Source organism: Lissotriton helveticus, chromosome 1_1, assembly GCF_964261635.1.
Source record: "Lissotriton helveticus chromosome 1_1, aLisHel1.1, whole genome shotgun sequence".
NCBI classification, from domain to species: domain Eukaryota; kingdom Metazoa; phylum Chordata; class Amphibia; order Caudata; family Salamandridae; genus Lissotriton; species Lissotriton helveticus.
The window spans coordinates 258,164,462-258,184,085 of record NC_136057.1 but is presented as its reverse complement, the minus strand read 5'-3'; the positions used below and the strand labels follow the sequence as shown (position 1 = coordinate 258,184,085).

Below are 19,624 nucleotides of genomic sequence, written 5' to 3'. Positions count from 1 at the left end.
AGCCCACTTCATTTAGTTTATTTGTAAGGTACAACGAGGTCTGTCGGTGAAGAACTCTGTGCATAATGCATGCAGTCTTGTAGAAGGATCTTTCTTCAACAGGGAACCAATTAAGGGCTTTAAGGGATGGGGAGATGTGGTCAAATCGTTTATCATCAGTGATGAGCCTGGCCGCTCGGCTAAGCACAAATCTATGGGGGGGATAGGTGTACTTTGGGGGCTCCGTTGAGGATAGCGTTACCATAGTCAATTTTCGAGAGCACTAGTGGCTGGACAACCCATTTGAAGTAGTCCAATGGATTAAATGGTTTGATTTTCTTGGGATGTCGGAGAGTGAAGAGAGCTCCTTTAGCTGAGTTTTTTTATCTGGTCATTAAGAGTTAGGTTTTTGTCAATCGTGAAATCAAGTGATTTCACTGAGTTTGATAAGGAGAGCGAACAATTAGGGCATTAAGGTCTGAGATCCAGCCTTGGATGGGGAGCCAGTTGTTTTTTGGAGAGAAGAGAATGACTTCAGTTTTTTAGGGTACAGTTTGAGATGTTTGAAGTAGAACCAGGATTGGCTCTTACTCACGGTATTGTTTAGATGAAGTACATCAGAGTGGGATCTAATCTTATAGTAAAGCTGGGTGTCATCAGCATAGATGTGATAGTTGATTCCAGCTTGTTTCAGAATCAGGGGGAGGGGTTCCATAAAGAGGTTGAAGAGAGAGGGGGAGAGAATAGAGCCCCGATGGACACCTAGGGAGACAGGTGTAGGATTAGAGAGGCAGTCATTGATTTTGATTTGTTGTGTTCTGTGTTGGAGGAAAGAGGGGAACCATTTGAGGACCCGACCATTAAAGACTAAAGCGAGCTTTAAGCAAGTTTAGTACGGAAGAATGGTTAACTGTATCAAAGGCAGCAGAGAGGTCGAGGAGTATAAGTTGGCAGGTCTCACCATTGTCAAGGGAACAATAGATGACGTCCATTATGTTTAGCATGGTGGTTTCTGTACTGCAACCTTTTCTGAAGCCGGAGTCCAGTAAGTTGAAATCACCAATGTGTTAATCCAATTGGAGCAGAGCACATTTTTCAAGGGCTTTAGAAAGAAGTGGGAGGTTAGAGATAGGGCGAAGGTTGTTAGGGTTGTTAGGGTCAGCAGTGAGGTTTTTAAGAATGGGAGTGATTTGTCTGAGTTGGAGGGGGTCAGGGACACATCCCGTAGCAAGGCAGGTATTAATGATAGTAGTCCAGTGAGAGGCAATGACGTGGTTTAGATCTTGGACAAGGTTAGAAGGGAGAGGGTATTTGGTGTGTGAGGTTGGCTTTAGTTTGGCAATGATGTTAAAGACTTCGAGCTCAGTCATAGGGTGGAAATTATGCCAGGAGGCGTTATTTTTCGACTGTGAGCTGGAAAGGATGTCATCAGGAGAAGTTGGGACGGGTCGTTGAGTGGAAGGATTAGGTGGTAGGGGCAGAGTCGACAAGAGAGGTAAGTCTATGGCATCTAGGGGTGGGCGAACATTTACGTTCCGCCCACGGAATGGGTGGAAATTTTCACTTTCCGCCTTCCGCAAAGAAAGCCGAAAAACGAGGCAAATTTCCACCCATTCCACGGTGGAACGGAAGTTGGCCGCCCGCCTGCCTCCCGCCTGCCTCCTGCCTGCCGCCCGCCTCCCGCCCCCATTATTAAATTAAATTAAAAGGCTAAATAAAACTTTAATTCAAACTTACATTATTGCGCCGCATCTTCCCGATCCCGCGTATGCAGGACTGTGTGGGGCTGGAAGGTAGGAGTGAGGTTAGAGGTAGAGAGAGGGGTACGAGGGGCCTGGTAATTAGAGAGAGTGAGAATTGGCATGACGGTGTGTGCTGTTGGGATTTGTAGGGGAGGGAGGTTCAGAACCAGGGGGTGAGAGACAACATATGGGCATCAGGCAGTTGGGTTGAAGAAGGTATAGAAACTAGTGTGGAGAGTTGGTAGGACAAGGTACTGAAATCATTATCAAAGATGTTTAGGTGGTATTCAGAGGCTTGAATGATGATATTGCCAGTTTTGAATATGAAATGTCAATTTCACCTGAAAAGCTGGGGATGGGGTAGTAGACAATTTGAATCCATATGAGATTTTATTTGATTTAGTGACTGTAAGGTGGAGTAGGAAAGTGTTTTGCCATTTGGAGGGGCGTATAGAGTAGAAAATGAGGTTTGTTTTCATATGAGAGGAGAGGCTGTGGAGGGTATGAACTATTATTGTTTCAGGGTTACGAATCAATAATTTATGTTTACATTTTTTCTTGGTGTTTTTGGAAAGATTAGATGGATATAAGATGTTCCATGAGTTGGGGCCATGTCTGGAGAGAGCAGGGTCCGGTGGAGTGAGGAGGGGATCGGTCGCAAGATGAAGACTAGGGGGAAGAAAGAGGAGGAGGCATACATAGAAATAAGAAGAAGGGGAGTGAAAACACTGGTGGGTAAATAGAGAGAGAGGAGAGTTAATGCTAGAGGAGAAGAGGTGAGTTAGTCAGGGTAATAAACAGTTAAGAATATTACAATGAGAGAACATTAATATTGCGAAATATGGACATATTCGGATGCTTGTATGGGCAGGAGGGAAAGCAGAAGGAGAAAGGATAGCAGATATAATAAAGGGCGCTGAAAACTGTAGGGTGAATTATTTAGGGATGTAGGAGAGTCAATGGTAAGAGGAAAGAGGGGTAATGAGTCAATATAATAGACATTAAAGAGTATCAAAATAAGAGAACAACAACATTGCAATACTAGAGTAACTTTAGAGTTCTCTAGTGCATTCGTGGTAGTTGCATGAAAGATACCTGTAATTAGTTGCCTGGAAGCTATTTTAACATAGGACACAGTAATTCGGATGACATCAGGAGGGCAATGATGCCCTCTGAAGTACTCGCACAGTTATTGATTATTGTCCGGGATTATTGCTGTGAGGTTTGATATTGAATTTAAGCTCATTCCACAAGCTAGTTTAGCAGTGTTGTTCACCAGATTAGCATTAGTGATCACTGGAGTGCATCATTAATTCAAGCTGGGAGGCTAATGAGGAGCCTTGGGAGGCAGCATCCAGACCATTTATCTGTAACATGGCCTCATGAGTCTGTTTCAGCTCCAGACCGGTCTGGCGGACCAGTGGCCCAGAAAAAACAAAAATGTTCAAACTCCCCAGGTGGTCTGGAGGGGGGCAGGAGCGAGCATAGTCGCAGACCTCGGCAATGATAATGTGGCCAAGGCCGCTTAAATGTACACTAACGTGAACAGCAACTTCCCTCCTGGGGCACAAGGGGGGCTCGAAGTATTGGAGTTTGAGAGAAGTGCTCCTACTTGGCGGCCACCTTGGAGCACAGGTCTAGTGTTTGAAGGGGGTTCAGGACACCACAGATAGGGCCATCGACAACACAATGTACGGACAGAGAGCCACCACAGTGAGGGAAAACAAGTTTGGAGGGTGAAGTAGGGTGATGCAGCATCAGGGCAGTGCCGGAACCAGGATTGAAACGCCACCTAGGAGGCCAGATCAAGCACGACCAAGAGGACTCTGATACAGAGGATGCAGGGTGATTCATGCAGGGCCTTGCCATTTCAAGGAGAATTCAGTGGGAGGCATATCAGAAGGGCAAAGCAGCAACCAGTGCAGGCTGCGGGCTGCATGGTGGCACTGTGCGGATCTGGTTCTGGTAATCCAGAGGCAGCTCAAACACATGAGAGTGCCCTGAACACCAGATTAGCTGCAGACAGCCACCTCCCTCAGGAGAACCAGGAGCAATCAGCGGGAAAGTCTTTCATCGGGTAGAAGGCAGCTGCCGCGGAACCAGACAAGGCTGCTGGCAATTCGGTGTCAGGGCACGGACCCGGTTCCGGGTGTCTGGCAAACAGCCGGAACGGAGGGCCACAACACAACACAGCCCGAACAAAAGTTAGAAAGGCTGCAGGCAGTACGGAGTCAGGGCACGGACCTGGTTCTCGGGGTCCGGATGTAGCTGGAAACAGAAGGCCCCAACACGGTCCAAAACGTTCGACAGTGGCCTCACTGGGGGGTCCGGTCATCACCAACATGGGGGGTACTCAGCAGTAGGATCATTGGTCGGGAGACTCCGCAGTAGGAATGTTGGTTGCACTCAATAGGGTGGATCGGGTAACCAGGCAACCAGAGGACCAGAGTAGGCCAAGGGCTGCACACTGGCAGTGCGCAGATCCAGCTTCAGAGCTCCAGCAGCAGCTCGAGTAGACGGCTCCCCAAACGGCAAACCAACACAAGTTATTAGCCCCAACAGAGGAGAGCAGTGCAACACCACTTTGGGCCCATTTAGCGTCGGCTTTGTGGAGGAGAAGGAGACGAGGCAAAGCACGCCCATACCAGAGAAAATCAGTCCAGCAGGAGAGCAGTATGTCAGATGGCAGATCCACACAGCATAGATACGTCTGGAGGTGGAGGAGTCGTTGTATGTCCCACTCAGCGGGATCGATCCACGTGGATTTTTGTTGTTGTAGTGTCAAATAAATTATTAATATTTACTCTATTTTTCTAAACTTGTTTCAATTTTATTACTTTTGTGTGCTGCATAAATACTTTACACTCTAAGTTATGCCTGACTGACTTTTGTGCCAAGCTTCCCGGTGTTAAGATCATGTTATCTTAGTGAACTTTGCGATTCACCGTGCAAGGTACTGTGGCTATTGCTTGACCAGGGCTACGAACCCGGTCAACCAACAACCCATTCTCTCACAACTTCTTTAAAAATAATAGACGCTCAGATATATTAGCCCCTTTATAATGAGAATGGAATTTTTGTGGAAAAACAGAAGAATTACACATTGGAAAACCCTGAGAAGCAATTAAAGTGGATGCAATAGTTTCAGTTATAACAATGATAAATATTGTGGAAACGTGTTTAGGGTAGATTAAAATTAACTTGTAAATCTATTAAAGAAATTATATCAATTAGATTCAATAGCTGAGAAATCCAAAAACGCTTTTCACATAAACATATTTAAAAAAATTAGTTTTCCATATTTATTGTACCAGATCATTGAAGAAGAAATATTTTCACAGTTATATATTTTAGAGAATGTATATTAGTTCTTTACATCTTATGGACACTTAATTAATGGCACCGTCTTTAATTTGAGACAATGATTCATGTATACTATTTTTAAAAACTATTTATATATTAAATTATATATTTTTTAAAGTTACCCATCCTGCACTAAAATCTTGCTGAAAAGGCAAAAAAAGGAACTATTACACTTCTCCCTTTGTGCATTTAATAACTTATTCAGATACCTTCGATAATAAATATAAAGCCTACTCCCAGGAGAAACATAAATGCAGCAAAAAAGTCATTTGAAATATGGGTTTTTCTTTGATAGAAGACAAATCTTAACAGTTGGAGTATCATCTTTTTCCAGTGGAGATGTTTATCTTTAAACCTAAACTCTAAACAGATAGTGTTCTGTAGTCGGATTTTGGTTTTTATCAGAATTAAGCTAAAAAATATTAGCATAGGAGAAACCTGTTATAAACTGACAATATTATGTAAAGATTTTAAGGATGTTTTAAGGTCTGACTTAAAATGTTGTCAGGTGAGGCTGAGCGTTCAATACTATCATCTTTTAAATCAATCCTGTTACTACAGGATTATTTCAAATACGGTTCACAAAAGGTTTATTACTCAGAACAAACCAAAAAGGGGAACATCGGCATACTTGCATGGTACAAGGTTGTTAGCTAAACCATGAAGAAAATGAACAAATATTAAAATAAAAGCTTTAGGATTAGTGTGAAGAACATATACAATGGTAAGACCTTAAGGTCTGATTCCACATCATGTCAAAGTCAAGTGATAGGAGTTATATGGCGGTTAGGTGTGTTTAAACAAAAATGCTTTCAGTATAACTGTTGAGAAAATCAAGCATTGTCTGAAGACAACTGCCCCTAGTGTAGCCCATATGGAATATATGATACTTTACTACTGTTTTTTTGTTGTTTATTTTGTTTTAATGGAGAGAGGATTGTGTCTTTCCTTCTTCCTGCTGCAAGCTGTCAAATTATGTCAAGAGGATTATCACTGGGCACTGTTATGTACATTCCATGTTCTAAGTTGACTTTTATAAAGTCTATGTATATTAGAACACGCATCGCAAAAGAATGCTCAGAGAATAAAGAGTTGTAGCATGCTTCTGATGTATCACTTTCCGATCAGTGAGTGTAGTAAATAATCAAATCCAGGTAGCGTCTCTTGATTAGGGGACGTCCTCCTGAGCACTGCTTGTGGGTCCCACAAATAGGTGATCTAAAATGTTAAAATGGTAGATATACCAAATGATGCCATTTCACTTGCAATGGTAAATCTTGAAAGGTGTTTATTCTTGTATTGATATTATACGTTCATATTGAGGATGAATAACTCCAAATATGCATTTAACCATTATACATATTCTAAAGTGTCTCCCCATGCATTTCGGGATAGGATTGCCCTTCGTCAGGAGAGAAAAACTGTGGAATAAACATAGCAAAGATAGTATGAGGATGCCACTCGTGAGTGAATAAGCAACCGTCACCATGTGTTGAGGGATGAGTTAGAGGAAACCCGAGGAGGAGATTCTGCTAAATAAAAATTTGGAAAACAATCCATGAAGTTTCCAAAGTGCCAGTTTGGCCACTGGTAAGTCAGTGGGGTGATATCATTAAAACATAGATAAACGTAAGTAGCTCAAACATGTGTCGATATGTGTGATAACGCTAGGTGCAATAAGCATGCAGTCTGGTGATAATCGAATGAAGTAGTGAAGTCATACCGCTAAAGGAGGTTGACCAAGCCTCTAGACATGAAGGAGGATCTTAGGTGCATGCGGATGTCAGCGTGGAGGAAAAAACTACAACAGGTCCAGACCGCTGGTGGTATGTGAGAACAGGTACACAAGCTCAAGTGCGGCTGGAAAAAAATAAGCTAAGCGTATGCTTATATGAACAAAGTTCACCGCTGAAACAGGTGTGCCATACGAGTGAGAAGAGTGCTGAGGAAAAGGTTGACCCATGAAAAAATGCACAGCGTGTACTTACACCTCTGGGCTATCAGCTCAAGCGTATCTGTAGCAAGGAACAATGTGAGCGTGTTGTGCCCTGAGTGTTAAAGAGGGTGTGTTAGGAAAGTGAGAAGGGACTACAAACATGTATGGAAGTGTGAGGTGAAAACAGGTACCATGTTGAAGTGGGTACAAGAACCCAAACAACAGCGAAAAATGCGGTGTGTGGACTGCTGTAAGTGCAGCATGACAGGATTATGTGTATGAGTGATTACCCTAGATGGCAGCAAAAGCTGAGTCTACGTACGGCACACCGATGTAAAAGGTGAGAATAGTAGTCAAAGGTAAAAAAGTTGCTAGGCCAGGCAAGTGAAAGTAAGGAAAAACATGCAGTGTGGGGTACGAAGAAGATAGCATAAACACTGTTCAGTATAACGAGGAGATAATGTATACACTTAAATATGAGGTCCAAAAAAAGAGACATTACATTAGTGTTGCATGATTACAGATCACAAAAATTCCATTTGGTCATTTAAATCATGTGGTTTCGAAGCGTTCAAGAATGTAATCCAATGGTTCTCCCTCTGTAGGAGGTGTTTGTTATTGTCCCTTCCTTCTTGTCAATTAACGACTTTCAAGATGAGAAATTGCAGTTGACTGATGTTATGGTGACTATTAATGAAATGTGCTGCAATTACAGATTTCAAGTTCTTGGTCTGGATGCTTTTCTTGTGTTCATGTATCCTTGTCTTAATCTTTCTTTCCATCTTCCCGACGGAAAACACGCCACAAGGGCACTTTAGCACATAAATGACCTTGGAGGTGATGCAGGTACCATTGGCTTTGAGCTTGATATTGATGCAGTTACTGCAGTTGTAACATGGTATAGTTCCTTTGAAGTTAATTTGTGTGTTCTCTGTGGGGCTTATTGTGATTAATTCCTTAACATTCCTGCCCCTGTTGTATGCGAAGATAGGAGTCTTTTTGAAAACGCCTTTGAAATCAGGTTCCAGGGTGAGGATCGACCAGTGATCTTTAATTGATTTTTGATATAGTTGGCTCTTGGTGAAAAATGTTGACACTACCACTGTGCATTTTTGCTCTGGTCTCTGTGTGATAGTCAACAGGTTGATTCTGGATTTCAAGAAGCAACGAGTTTTGGCCTTTTCGAGCACATTACGGGGGTAACCTCTCTGACTGCATCGGTTGAGCATGACTTCAACTTGTTGTTCATAGTGAATGGGGTTAGACACTATTCTTTTCACTTTTAGGAGTTGAGAGTAGGGCAGGTGAATCTTGAGAGTGTTGCGATGTAAACTGTTATAGGGTAGCATATTGTTTCAGTGCATTCTCTTTCTGTAGCTGTTGTTCTCTAAGACATTGCTGGCGTTGCTGATGAACACATCCAAAAAGGCACATAATCAAGCTTTCATGTGCTCCCTTTCTGCACAGTTCCCCATTGAAGTACCGGTAAGCTGTAAATTCCACTAATCTTCCCTTCTGAAATAACTCCGGTATAGTGTGAACTGTGGTAGTTCCATCAAGAACAAGTGAAAGTTGGAGTTCAATAATGTTTCCTCATTGGCTTCAATGCCCAAATTGTGTGGGATCCATGTGTAGAGCGATTTGACATCGACTGTGCATAACCATGTTTCCTTATCACTGGTGTCGATTTTGAAAAGAAAGTCTGTGGTATCTCTGACGTATATGTTTATGCTGGTGACAAAAGGCTGTAAATATTTGTCTAAGAATTTGCCTACAGGCTCATGTAGACAATAGGTCAGAAGGGGGGTGTTTTCAGTCCTTGTGAATTTTTGGTAGCATATGTAAGGAGGGTGTTCTCAGATTGTTTGGCATAAGAAATGTGCAGTTTTTTTCATTGATGACTCCATTTTCAACAGCTTTTTCCACTAGTGAAACAATTCAATAACACCCTCCTTATATATGCTACCAAAAATTCACAAGGTGATTCGTTCCGCACTACAGATGCGCTTGAACTAATAACCCAGATGTGTAAGTACACACTGTGCATGTTTTCACAGGTCAACCTTTTTTCTCAGCACTCTTCTCACTCGTATGGCATGCCTGTTTCATCAGCAAACTTTGTTCATACAAGCATACCCTTAGCATTTTTTTTTCTGCCACACTTGAGCTTGTGTACGCGTTTTCACATACCACCGGCGGTCTAGAACTGTTGGCATTTTTTCCTCCGCACTGGCATCTGCTTGCACCTCAGATCCTCCTTTGTTTCTAGAGGCCTGGCATATTGCTTGAAGCACAGGGTCAAGTCTGATTTGCATATGGCCAGGTCTAAACTCTGGTGGCATGGCAAACAAAAGAATGATGGCTTTAAACCAGATCTCTTGACTGGGGGGTGAATGTTTTGGTTTGTTCTGCATTCCATCTATCAATTGTATGTCTTTTGTTTTCTCACCCTAAATGCGCCAGGAATGCCCAGATGTGGGTCCTGGGATCACTGTGCCACTGGAATCAAACTATCCTGGCTGAAGAGGGGTGAAACCCAGAAATCACTTCTAGGGTGCTTGTTTCCGGTCCAGGGAGGACCTGGCATGACAGTTTGGTCTCAACTGTTCCCATTAGGCACAGGGTCAAGACTGATTCGCATATGGCCAGGTCTACACAGGGGTGGCACAGTGAGCTAAAGAATGATGGATTTAACCCAGATCTCTTGACTGGGTATGAATGTTTTGATTTGTTCTGCATCCCGTCCATCAATTGTGTGTCTTTTGTTGTCTTGCATAAGTATGCCAGGTATGCCCAGACGTGGGTCCTGGGCTTACTGTGCAACTGGAATCAAGCTATCCTGGCTGAAGAGGGGTTAAACCCCTTAACTGGTCCTAGGATGCTTGTTTCCAGTCCAAGGAGGACCTGGCTTGGCAGTTCGGTCTAGACTTTTCCCATGAGGCACAGGGTCAAGACTGATTTGCATATGGCCAGGTCTAAACTGGGGTGGCATGGTGAGCAAAAGTATGATGGATTGAACCCAGAACGCCGGACTGAGGGTGAATGTTTTAATTTGTTCTGCATTCCATCCATCAATTGTGTGTCCTTTGCTTTCTCTCCCAAAGTGCACCAGGTATTCCCAGGCGTGGGTCCTGGGCTCACTGTGCCACTGGAATCAAGCTATCCTGGCTGAAGAGGGGCGAAAGCCCGAAACCGGTCCTATGATGCTTGTTTCCGGTGCAGGGAAGACCTGACATGGCAGTTCGGTCCAGACTTTTCCCATGAGGCACAGGGTCAAGACTTATAGTGGTTTGACTTAACTACTTCATTCATTTATCACCTGACTGCATGTTTATTGCAAGTACCATTATGCTATGCTATGCTATAAAATTTTATAAAGCGCACAGCTGCCCCAGCGAAGGGGCGTCCCGGCGCTGAGCTCCAGAACAGAAAAAAGAACCATGAGCGAAGTAGTGAGTAGGCATCTCCAAATAAATTTTACAGGAATAAATGAGTTTTTATAGCTTTCCTGAAGACGGACAAACTTTGAATTTCTCTAATGTAAGAGGGTAGAGCGTTCCAAGCTTTAGCTGCAAGAAAGCGAAAAGAACGTCCTCCCGCTGTACTACATTTGACCCGAGGCACTTCGACCAAATTTTGGCAGAACGTAATGTACGCAAAGGAGCATACAGGTTCAGAAGTGGGCAAAGCATCCTGGGAGTTGTCAGTCTTAAGATTTTAAACGAAATACAGAGAGTCTTAAACTGTATTTGTTGGGCTACAGGTAACCAGTGAAGCCTTCGGATGGTCGCATAAATCGGGCTGAATTTAGGCAGGCCTACTAGAGCTCTAGCAGCTGCATTTTGAATGCGTTGCATTCAGACGATTTCTGCCTGATTTGCTCCCAACAATAATGAGCTGGCGTAATCAAGTCTAGACATCACTGTGGTCTGGACTATCATCTGTCTGGTGTCAGAGTCAAACATTTTTAAGATAAGTTTCAGGCTACGCAGGATACCAAAACAAGCGGCGGCAACTTTCTTTGCATGGGTGGAAAAGCTAAGGGTCGAATCTAGCCAGAGATTTTTCACTTCTATCTTCGATTCCGGAGCTTTCCCCAAAGTAACTGGCCACCAGTGGTCTCACAATAGATAGGTGTTCCTACCCACCAGTAGAACCTCAGTCTTGGCCGCATTAAGCTGTAAGCAATTAGCTGTCAACCAGTCAGCCACTGCAGACAGCCCGGCTCTAAATCTGACGTGATCCCCGGTTGTACCTTCCGATAAAGGAACCACCAGCTGCGTGTCATACGCGTATGAGACGATGTTAAGGTCCCACATCCCGGCGACCGCAGCGAGCATCTGCACAGAGAGGTTGAACAGGGTGGGGCTCAAGGCAGAGCCCTGAGGAACACCCTGCTCGATGGAATGTGCCCTAGAAAGAAAAAGAGGGGTAGAAACGCAAAAGGATCTTCCTGACAGGAAAGATCTAAACCATGCAAGTGCCAGATCAGTGACCCCTGCTTCCTCGAGCCGATGGAGCAGGATCTGATGTGAAACAGTGTCAAAGGCGGCACTCAGGTCCAACAGGACCAGTGCCGCCGTTTGACCCTGATCAAGAGTTAGGCGAAGATGCTCAGTCATAGCAAGCAACGCTGTCTCAGTGCTATGACCGGCGCGGAACCCATGCTGAGTATTATCCAGGATGTTATTGGTACACATAGGGTGGAAAGTATTGAATTCGCATGGGATTCCGCAATCTTCGCTTCCCAAGGAAGCAGGGAAATCGGTCTAAAATTTTCCGGCTTCAGAGGGTCCAAAGTAGGTTTTTTTAATATGGGAGAGACCCATGCTTGCTTCCCTTTAGCTGGAACAGTAGCCGATGAAAATGAGGCATTGATAAGGCTGTGCAGTGGAGCAAGGCAGCATGGTGCAGAGTCTCTAAACTGCGCCGGGTTAAGGGGATCCGCAGGTGATCCGGATTTAATTTTCCTAGTTAGAGTATTGAACTCCTCCCAAGAAATTTCTGGAATAACCATCAGAAGGAAGGCAGGACTAGGTTTCACCAAGGAGAGGGGATTCAGCTCCTTCACAGGAATGAACCCTTGGTAAATGCACTGGATTTTCACACCTACGGACACACGTTTCTTCTACTTACGTTTATCTATGTTTTAATGACATCACCACACGGACTAACCAGTGGCCGGACTGGCACTTTGAAAACTTCAGGGTTTTTGTTTTCCAATATTTTTATTTATCAGAATCTCCTTACTTGGGTTTCCTCTAACTCAAACCTGAACACATGGTGACGGTTGCTTATCCACTCACGAGTGGCGTCCATGTACTATCCTTACTGTGGAAATGCAGTGGGAGACACGTTTGAATATGAATAATGTTTAAATGCATATTTTGAGTTATTCATCCTCGATATGAACGTATATTATCGATACAAAAGTAAACACCTTTCAACATTCACCATTGCAAGTGAAGTGGCATCATTTGGTATATCTACCGCTTTAACATTTTAGATCCCCTATTTGTGGGACCCACAAGCAGTGCTCACGGGGACGTGCCCTAATCAGGAGACGCTATCTGGATTTGACTAAGTTGACTTTTAACATCTGTCATATGGAAAACTTCAAGTGCAAATTGGTCTTGCATTCTACTAATCTTTCTATGTTAACAACAAGGACCCCCTGATACGGATCAATATCCTGGGACAGGGTAAACAATATATGTAGAGTAACACTCCCAGGCATATATTTAAAGCAATAACCAATAGATTAAACAAAACAAACTAGTACAGTTTTAGAAAATATACATTTTTAATTTGATTAAAAAAAGATACAATAAAAGTCAGTGCATTGATCAGATTTGATAAAAAGATTGTATAATGATACATGTGTATTCACAAGAAAATTCAATTTAAAAGGAGGTTAGGTGGCATCCGGTCGACGCGTTTCGACATAAAAATATGCCTTCATCGGGACTTAAACCATCCAATTTCTGTAAAAGAGATTATAACCATCCAATTTCTGTAAAAGAGATTATAACATTGTTATAATCTCTTTTACAGAAATTGGATGGTTTAAGTCCCGATGAAGGCATATTTTTATGTCGAAACGCGTCGACCGGATGCCACCTAACCTCCTTTTAAATTGAATTTTCTTGTGAATACACATGTATCATTATACAATCTTTTTATCAAATCTGATCAATGCACTGACTTTTATTGTATCTTTTTTTAATCAAATTAAAAATGTATATTTTCTAAAACTGTACTAGTTTGTTTTGTTTAATCTATTGGTTATTGCTTTAAATATATGCCTGGGAGTGTTACTCTACATATATTCTACTAATCTTTTACAGAGTTACCAAACTATAGTGCATAAATACGCCATAGTACTTTCCAAAGCATTGTTGCGGAAGAGTAGTCTAGCCATCATACCAAATTTTTACCTATGTTATTTAGCTGATTTTATCTACATTTATCGTAAGGTTCAAAGCAAGGACTATTCACCCTTTCGACCAATATCGCTGGCACAATATTCTCCAAATATACCATATACAATTAGGGTTTTCATTATGAGCAGCAAGAAACAAATTGCACTATTGATTGCACTCAATACAATCCACCACTGCAGAGCTTGGAATTCTCCTGGTGCAGTAAACATCCTCCTATAATAGATTTTGAGAAATAAACTGTGGATGTTAGAGTTTATCATATCAAAATAAGTACTGTCTGGACAATTACTGTTTCTTTTTCTCATATTATATTCCGGATGATTTTAACTGCCAAATATGGTATGCCAACTTTATTTAACCCAGTACTAAGGGTGATGGTGATATATTCATATAAGTAGCCCTTCCGACCCCTAAGCAAACAGGGATTTCCACAAGGGTCAGAATGCCCAGACAGCTCAAAGTTAAGGCTTACACATCAAAAACATTTGCAGCGGGAAAGTTCCCCAAACCCTCTTTTCCAATCATATTTAAATGCCAAATTTTTATAGCAATATTCCTGGCAAAATGTACAGCAAAATGCACCATTCTTCACTAATATATCAAAGATTTTGGAGGGAGAGGACTAGCCACCTTACAACATAGTCATTAAATCATTCCAGCATTGCCTGGGTTTCCTTGTACAACTGTTTCCTTGGAAAAACCCACATACAAGCAATTTGTAGTCATGGTCACTGGATATTATTATTCTGGAAATGCTCAATGTACCAGCAAAATTCTCTCCACCCATTGTGAAAATGAAAGGGAATTATTCATGCATAATAGATATATTATCATATTAACTAACAAGTTAATCCTTTGTAGCATATCAAAACAAATATGTTCAGTTGTGGTTCAGATGTTGCTCACCATTTAGACTCACACAGAAATGTTGCTCACTGCTGGCCGAAGGTTGGGGAGCCCTGCTCTAGGGCAGTAGTTAATAACATTAAAAATCACTGAATAAACTAGATATACCATGGGTTCTTATTGCTATGTTGTCAACAAATGAGTAGAAATTTTAATAAAGGATGGATCAAGATAAGGAATTTACTACTACCTCTCTCGCTGGCAGAATTCATTATATTACTATCAATACACTTCCGAAACTTCTCTTTTTATTTCAGCAGTTACCAATTTATGTTTTAGATTCTTCAAAATAAAAGCTCAAATTGATAATTTGAACTTGTAGAATACCAGTACCAGAACTTTCTGGGAAATTAATATATAATGACAGACACCTGATCTAGGCAATATTCATAGGCTGCTTACTTGCATATTATTCAATTAAAATAATAAGATGGAGTTCCCTTGTTAGAATGGCAAGGCTTTTCTAAATTTAATAGCTAAAATATTTTATTAAAAACTTGTGCAGGATTTAGCACATTTTGTGGGACTTTCAGAAGCATTTAAATGATCTAAAATACACCTTTTATTGCACTTTGGAATAAAAGTGATTTCTCTTTACTATAAGGCTCTTAAGGATCAGAGAAGCAACACATAAGAGTTGTTGTAGACAGGTTCAGGAAGGTTAATCAGTTTGAAAATTTAATTACTTTCAATAAGGAGTTTTCACTGTTGTTATGAGATGAAGACAACGTTGCATTTACAAGAAAAGTCAAACTTGCCAGACCATTTTTAAAAAACGCTACTTGCAGCTCTGAATATCACTTTCATACCGTATTGCAATCCTGCTAAAAACGACAGACCAGGACTGATATTTAATTCAAAGCAACTAGGAAAGTATTGGGTTTCTGCGATTACTGCTGCAGATCATCAACTCTGGTCTACTGCTACCTCAGATGGCGTGCAGTTTCATTCATGTTGAATAATATTATTTTGGTCATGAACAGCAGAATATTTACCTGCCACTGTAGGAGACGAGATACGTTTTGATCTGATTTTGATGATGTTCCGGATAGGCATGCAATTTATTACTCACCAACATTTATTTATGTATGGCAATGGCTGTGGGTCAAATAATGATAGCAAACCAATGGAATCATTAACAAAAAATGGCAATAGTTAACATGTGGCTATGACAAGTTCAACATATGTATTCAACTGAAAATACAATACCAAGAAGAAACAAAAATCAGAGGAAAAGAAAAATAGAGAAAAAAGATCATTGTTAACATATGGCAAAGAAATATGAGTGGTTGAGTCCTATCTTCCTTCCAGCAAAAATCAATATGAAACATTATCTAAACAGTAACTCAGCTTACATTTTTGCTTCTATTTAAACATGCAGGCAAGCATTGCAATACAATGTGTAACCCCCAGCACACTTACCAATTGACTATTTGTTTTTGAAGAACGTATTGCTTATTTGCAACAAACCACATTTTTATTGTATATTTTTAAGGACCTGTTACAAATACTACTGTCCAAGGAAAATAGTTTACAGAGTAAACAATTAACAGCATTTAACCGATATGCAAACAAAAGGATACAAGGATTCCTTGATGAATAATGCTTCCATTTTAAAACAATCAAACTATCCCACATTGGGTAGCAAATAAACACGTACACATACAATGTTCAGCATATAGCCATATAGATATTTCAGCAGCTGCTAAGTACTTGGAGTTTAGAAGGGAGGTTTATAAGTGAGGTTGTTTGGTCAACTTTAAGCAAATGTAGTGCTCTTTCTATAGCTGTGAAGGCAAAAATGAAAGAATGACTAGTTAGTTTCATAAAAAACTACTCACCATTTTGGAAGAGCCCAATACCAACACAGTCTTCATCGTTTTTATAGTTGTTAGGCTCACCAACACCAAATAGCTTAACATTAATTTTAGATCCATCAGTAAACATGAAATTCCCTTCCTTTAAAAAATAATAACAAATGAATGTGATGAATAAACCACAAGTCTTAGATTAACATAGTATCAGTTAAAATGCATTAGCTTAGAAAAAAAGAAAATGCTACTGGAACCTAGCTATACCTGCCTGGACCCTGAGAGTGAAACCGGTGTTGGGTTGCATGTGTTATTGTTCAGGGGGGACTTGGCCTGGCAATACAAGCTGGACCGTTCTCATTGGAGGAGGGTCAAGAATGATTTGATTATGGGTGAGTCAAACTGAGTTGGCATGGTAAGCGAAAAACATTGGATTGGGATGTGGTCTGAGTGATTACCGGTGGCTGAGTTTAATTCAAACAATCCTTCCATCATCTTGTTTTTGATGAGTGTATGAAGGGTACATACACAGTGGCAGATGGAAAAGAGGTCATTATATAATACACTGCGGGTTCATAGAGGCATTGTAAAAAGTGTAAGGCATTCTTACTGTGCAGTTCACCCCTACTGCGTAAGAAAGGAACTAAAATCCGGTGCCTCTGCTGCTGATAAAACTAGCAAAAGAACAGAATATGCTTGATAGATTGATGGGAGACTCCATCACATGGACAACATGAAAGATTAATATAAGAATAGGAATGAGGTTTAATGCATTATTTGTAATACGTGGTCATTTGTTTATGTTTCGGAATTGCATCTCAGCCTGTAATCAGGGCACAAGTGTAAATTAGGTCAAAAAGTAAAGATGGAAAATATATCAGAAATGCCTACTGTTTGACACTGGCTAGCAGTCACTCACCTGAAATGAGTCATGTGCGCCGATCCAGTAAGATGCCCCGTTAGGCGGGTTGTTAGGTTTACCCATCAAAGTATACACAAAATCATTTTCCTCATTGGAATGAATAGAGGCTAGGTGAGAATTAATGGCAAGGCATGCTGTCTTAAATAGAAAATAAACAATGTTTTATGTTGTAGTTTTATTGAGTATGAGCGAGACTCCAAATAATGTAACAATGACTTACAAAGATCAGTAAAAATGACAATACTAATGTATCATTTGAAGTATCAATCTATCTATCTATCTATCTATCTATCTATCTATCTATCTATCTATCTATCTATATATATATGGATAGATAGATAGATAGATAGATAGATAGATAGATAGATAGATAGATAGATAGATAGATAGATAGATAGATAGATAGATAGATAGATAGATAGATAGATAGATAGATAGATAGATAGATAGATAGATAGATAACTAGATAGATAGACACAATTACTGAACTGAACCTAAAAACAATTGTACTATGAAAGTTCAAGTTCAGTACACTGACTATAATTTGAGCCCTATCATGCATTTCTTATGAGCTTGTATATTACATCACACATACATCACTCTTGACTTGTTAAATAGCATCATTATTAACATTATTGATGATATAATGATACCAATACTGTTTTCATTTCATCTTACCATAATAGCTTTAAAGAACAACATTATTTGCTAATTGTCTCAGATTTTTGCTGTTGTTGTCACCAATAAGAGAACATTTGTAGAGCTATTCATACAAATATTATGATTATTAATAAACCATTTGTTGGAAGAGAAAAATCTCCTGCATGGTGAGCGACATGCCGCTTCCCCGAACTACCCTGCAGCAGATATATCTGCATCCTTGGTACCAGTTTTTAGTAATGGGTCAACATGGATTCTGTGCTATGACCAAAGATTGTCTCAAAGATTGCATTGTTACACCGATAGGGGCACACAAAGCATTACTCCAGAAATGGTATAGGGCTATGCCCTTATAAAGAGTTAAGTAGCACAAGCTCAGTGGTGGTAGTATGCAAAGTTAGGTCTGGCGTTAGCCTAGACATTTTGATTTTACTAAAATGATGTACATAATATACTTACATATAGGGGCTTACATTCAGCCCTCATCATCCATTGTTAAATTGTTGTGTCATTCACATTTATCTTCTGGCCACCACAGTAAACAGCATTGGGCAATGGGTCTGCAAACTTCAACTTCAAGCATTCTGCTCTTTCACAAGGAGCCTACCTACAGACAATGGGCCCGATTCACAGAACTAACTTAAGACAAATTCCTAAACTTACTACTTTTGGTATTCACAGAAGTTAGGATTTTGTCTTAAAACAGACTTAAGACAGACTTAAGACAGAATCCTAACTTAAGTCTGTCTTAAGTCTGTCTTAAGTCAGTCTTCTGTGAATCGGGCCCAATGTAGCTACATTTAGTTCATTGGCTACTGTGTTGGTTGACTAGAGTGTGAGGCCTGGTCAAGCAACAGAACCAATCCCTTGCAGGTTGAACCACAAATAATCACTAAATTAACCTGTGCTCGACCCTGGGTAGCTTGGCCCTAGAAGCAGTCAGGCTTAAAGTAGAGGCAATCTGTATACAGCACACAAACAGTGATAAAGTGAAAACACAACAAGAGAAAATCCAACACCTATTGAGAAAAGTCAAGTACATTTTAATACATTATTTGGCACCAGAACAGCAAAAATCCAATCAGTATCTAACACTGTGCAGCTCATGTGAAGATGCGTTGGGGAGCTGCAATGTAGGCATGTTTGTTTGTGGTATAGTATATAGAGGCCTGTGGGTTCCATATTGGAAGGCCAGTGTCTTGGAAAGGCATGTGAAAGTTTAGGAGCAATCCCAGACAGACTTGTGTATTGCCTGCATTCCTGAGGGCTGGGTGGATCACACATATTGGAAGAAAGTAGCATCAGGCACTTCAAAAATGTTCTTTCATTCTGACGAGGTCACTGGTCAGTGGGGCCAGGGCATATCTCAGGAAGGAGATTTAATTGATACAGGAGTCATAAAGAGCAAGGTTGAAGGCCTTTGAAACATTTTGTTAGGCACGGCAGTGAGGCTGGTACCTGGGTGGTATACAATAGTCACTCCTAAGGCCTGTGTTGTGGGTCTATCATGCCTGTATGACAGACATACTGCTTCCTGGACAACGGACAGGACATAGGATTGGGCGCTGCAAAGTGGGCGACAACCACAACGTGAAATTCAAATGCTAAGACACTAAATCACATCTGTATATGGAAACGGATTATGAAATGAGGAATTTGAGCCTCCCAAAATTGTCAAATGAGAGTTGTACATCAAAGATTGGGAAGCTCAACACAACATCTGCCTGTTGTGACCAGGACTGAGGACTTAGGTCTGCTAATCTGACTGGTGGGTGAGGGGATGTCACCCAGGAGCATCAAGGCCACTTGCCCTGAAGCACCAGCATCTGACAGCACCTGCCTGCTCTGTGAGCAGGAGGTTA

General features: G+C 41.1%; 1 protein-coding gene across 2 annotated transcripts in view; it reads right to left on the bottom strand.

Moving 5' to 3' along the window:
* The window catches only part of LOC144769161 (echinoidin-like), a 659,546-nt gene that overhangs the window by 18,191 nt on the left and 621,731 nt on the right, over positions 1-19,624 (bottom strand). For both annotated transcript variants that reach the window (XM_078653184.1, XM_078653175.1), the window contains exons 4-5: positions 17,100-17,240; positions 16,211-16,328 (exon numbers count right to left, since the gene is read on the bottom strand). In XM_078653184.1, coding sequence (XP_078509310.1) covers positions 16,211-16,328; positions 17,100-17,240 — 259 coding nt within the window. The remainder of the gene's footprint in view (positions 1-16,210; positions 16,329-17,099; positions 17,241-19,624) is intronic.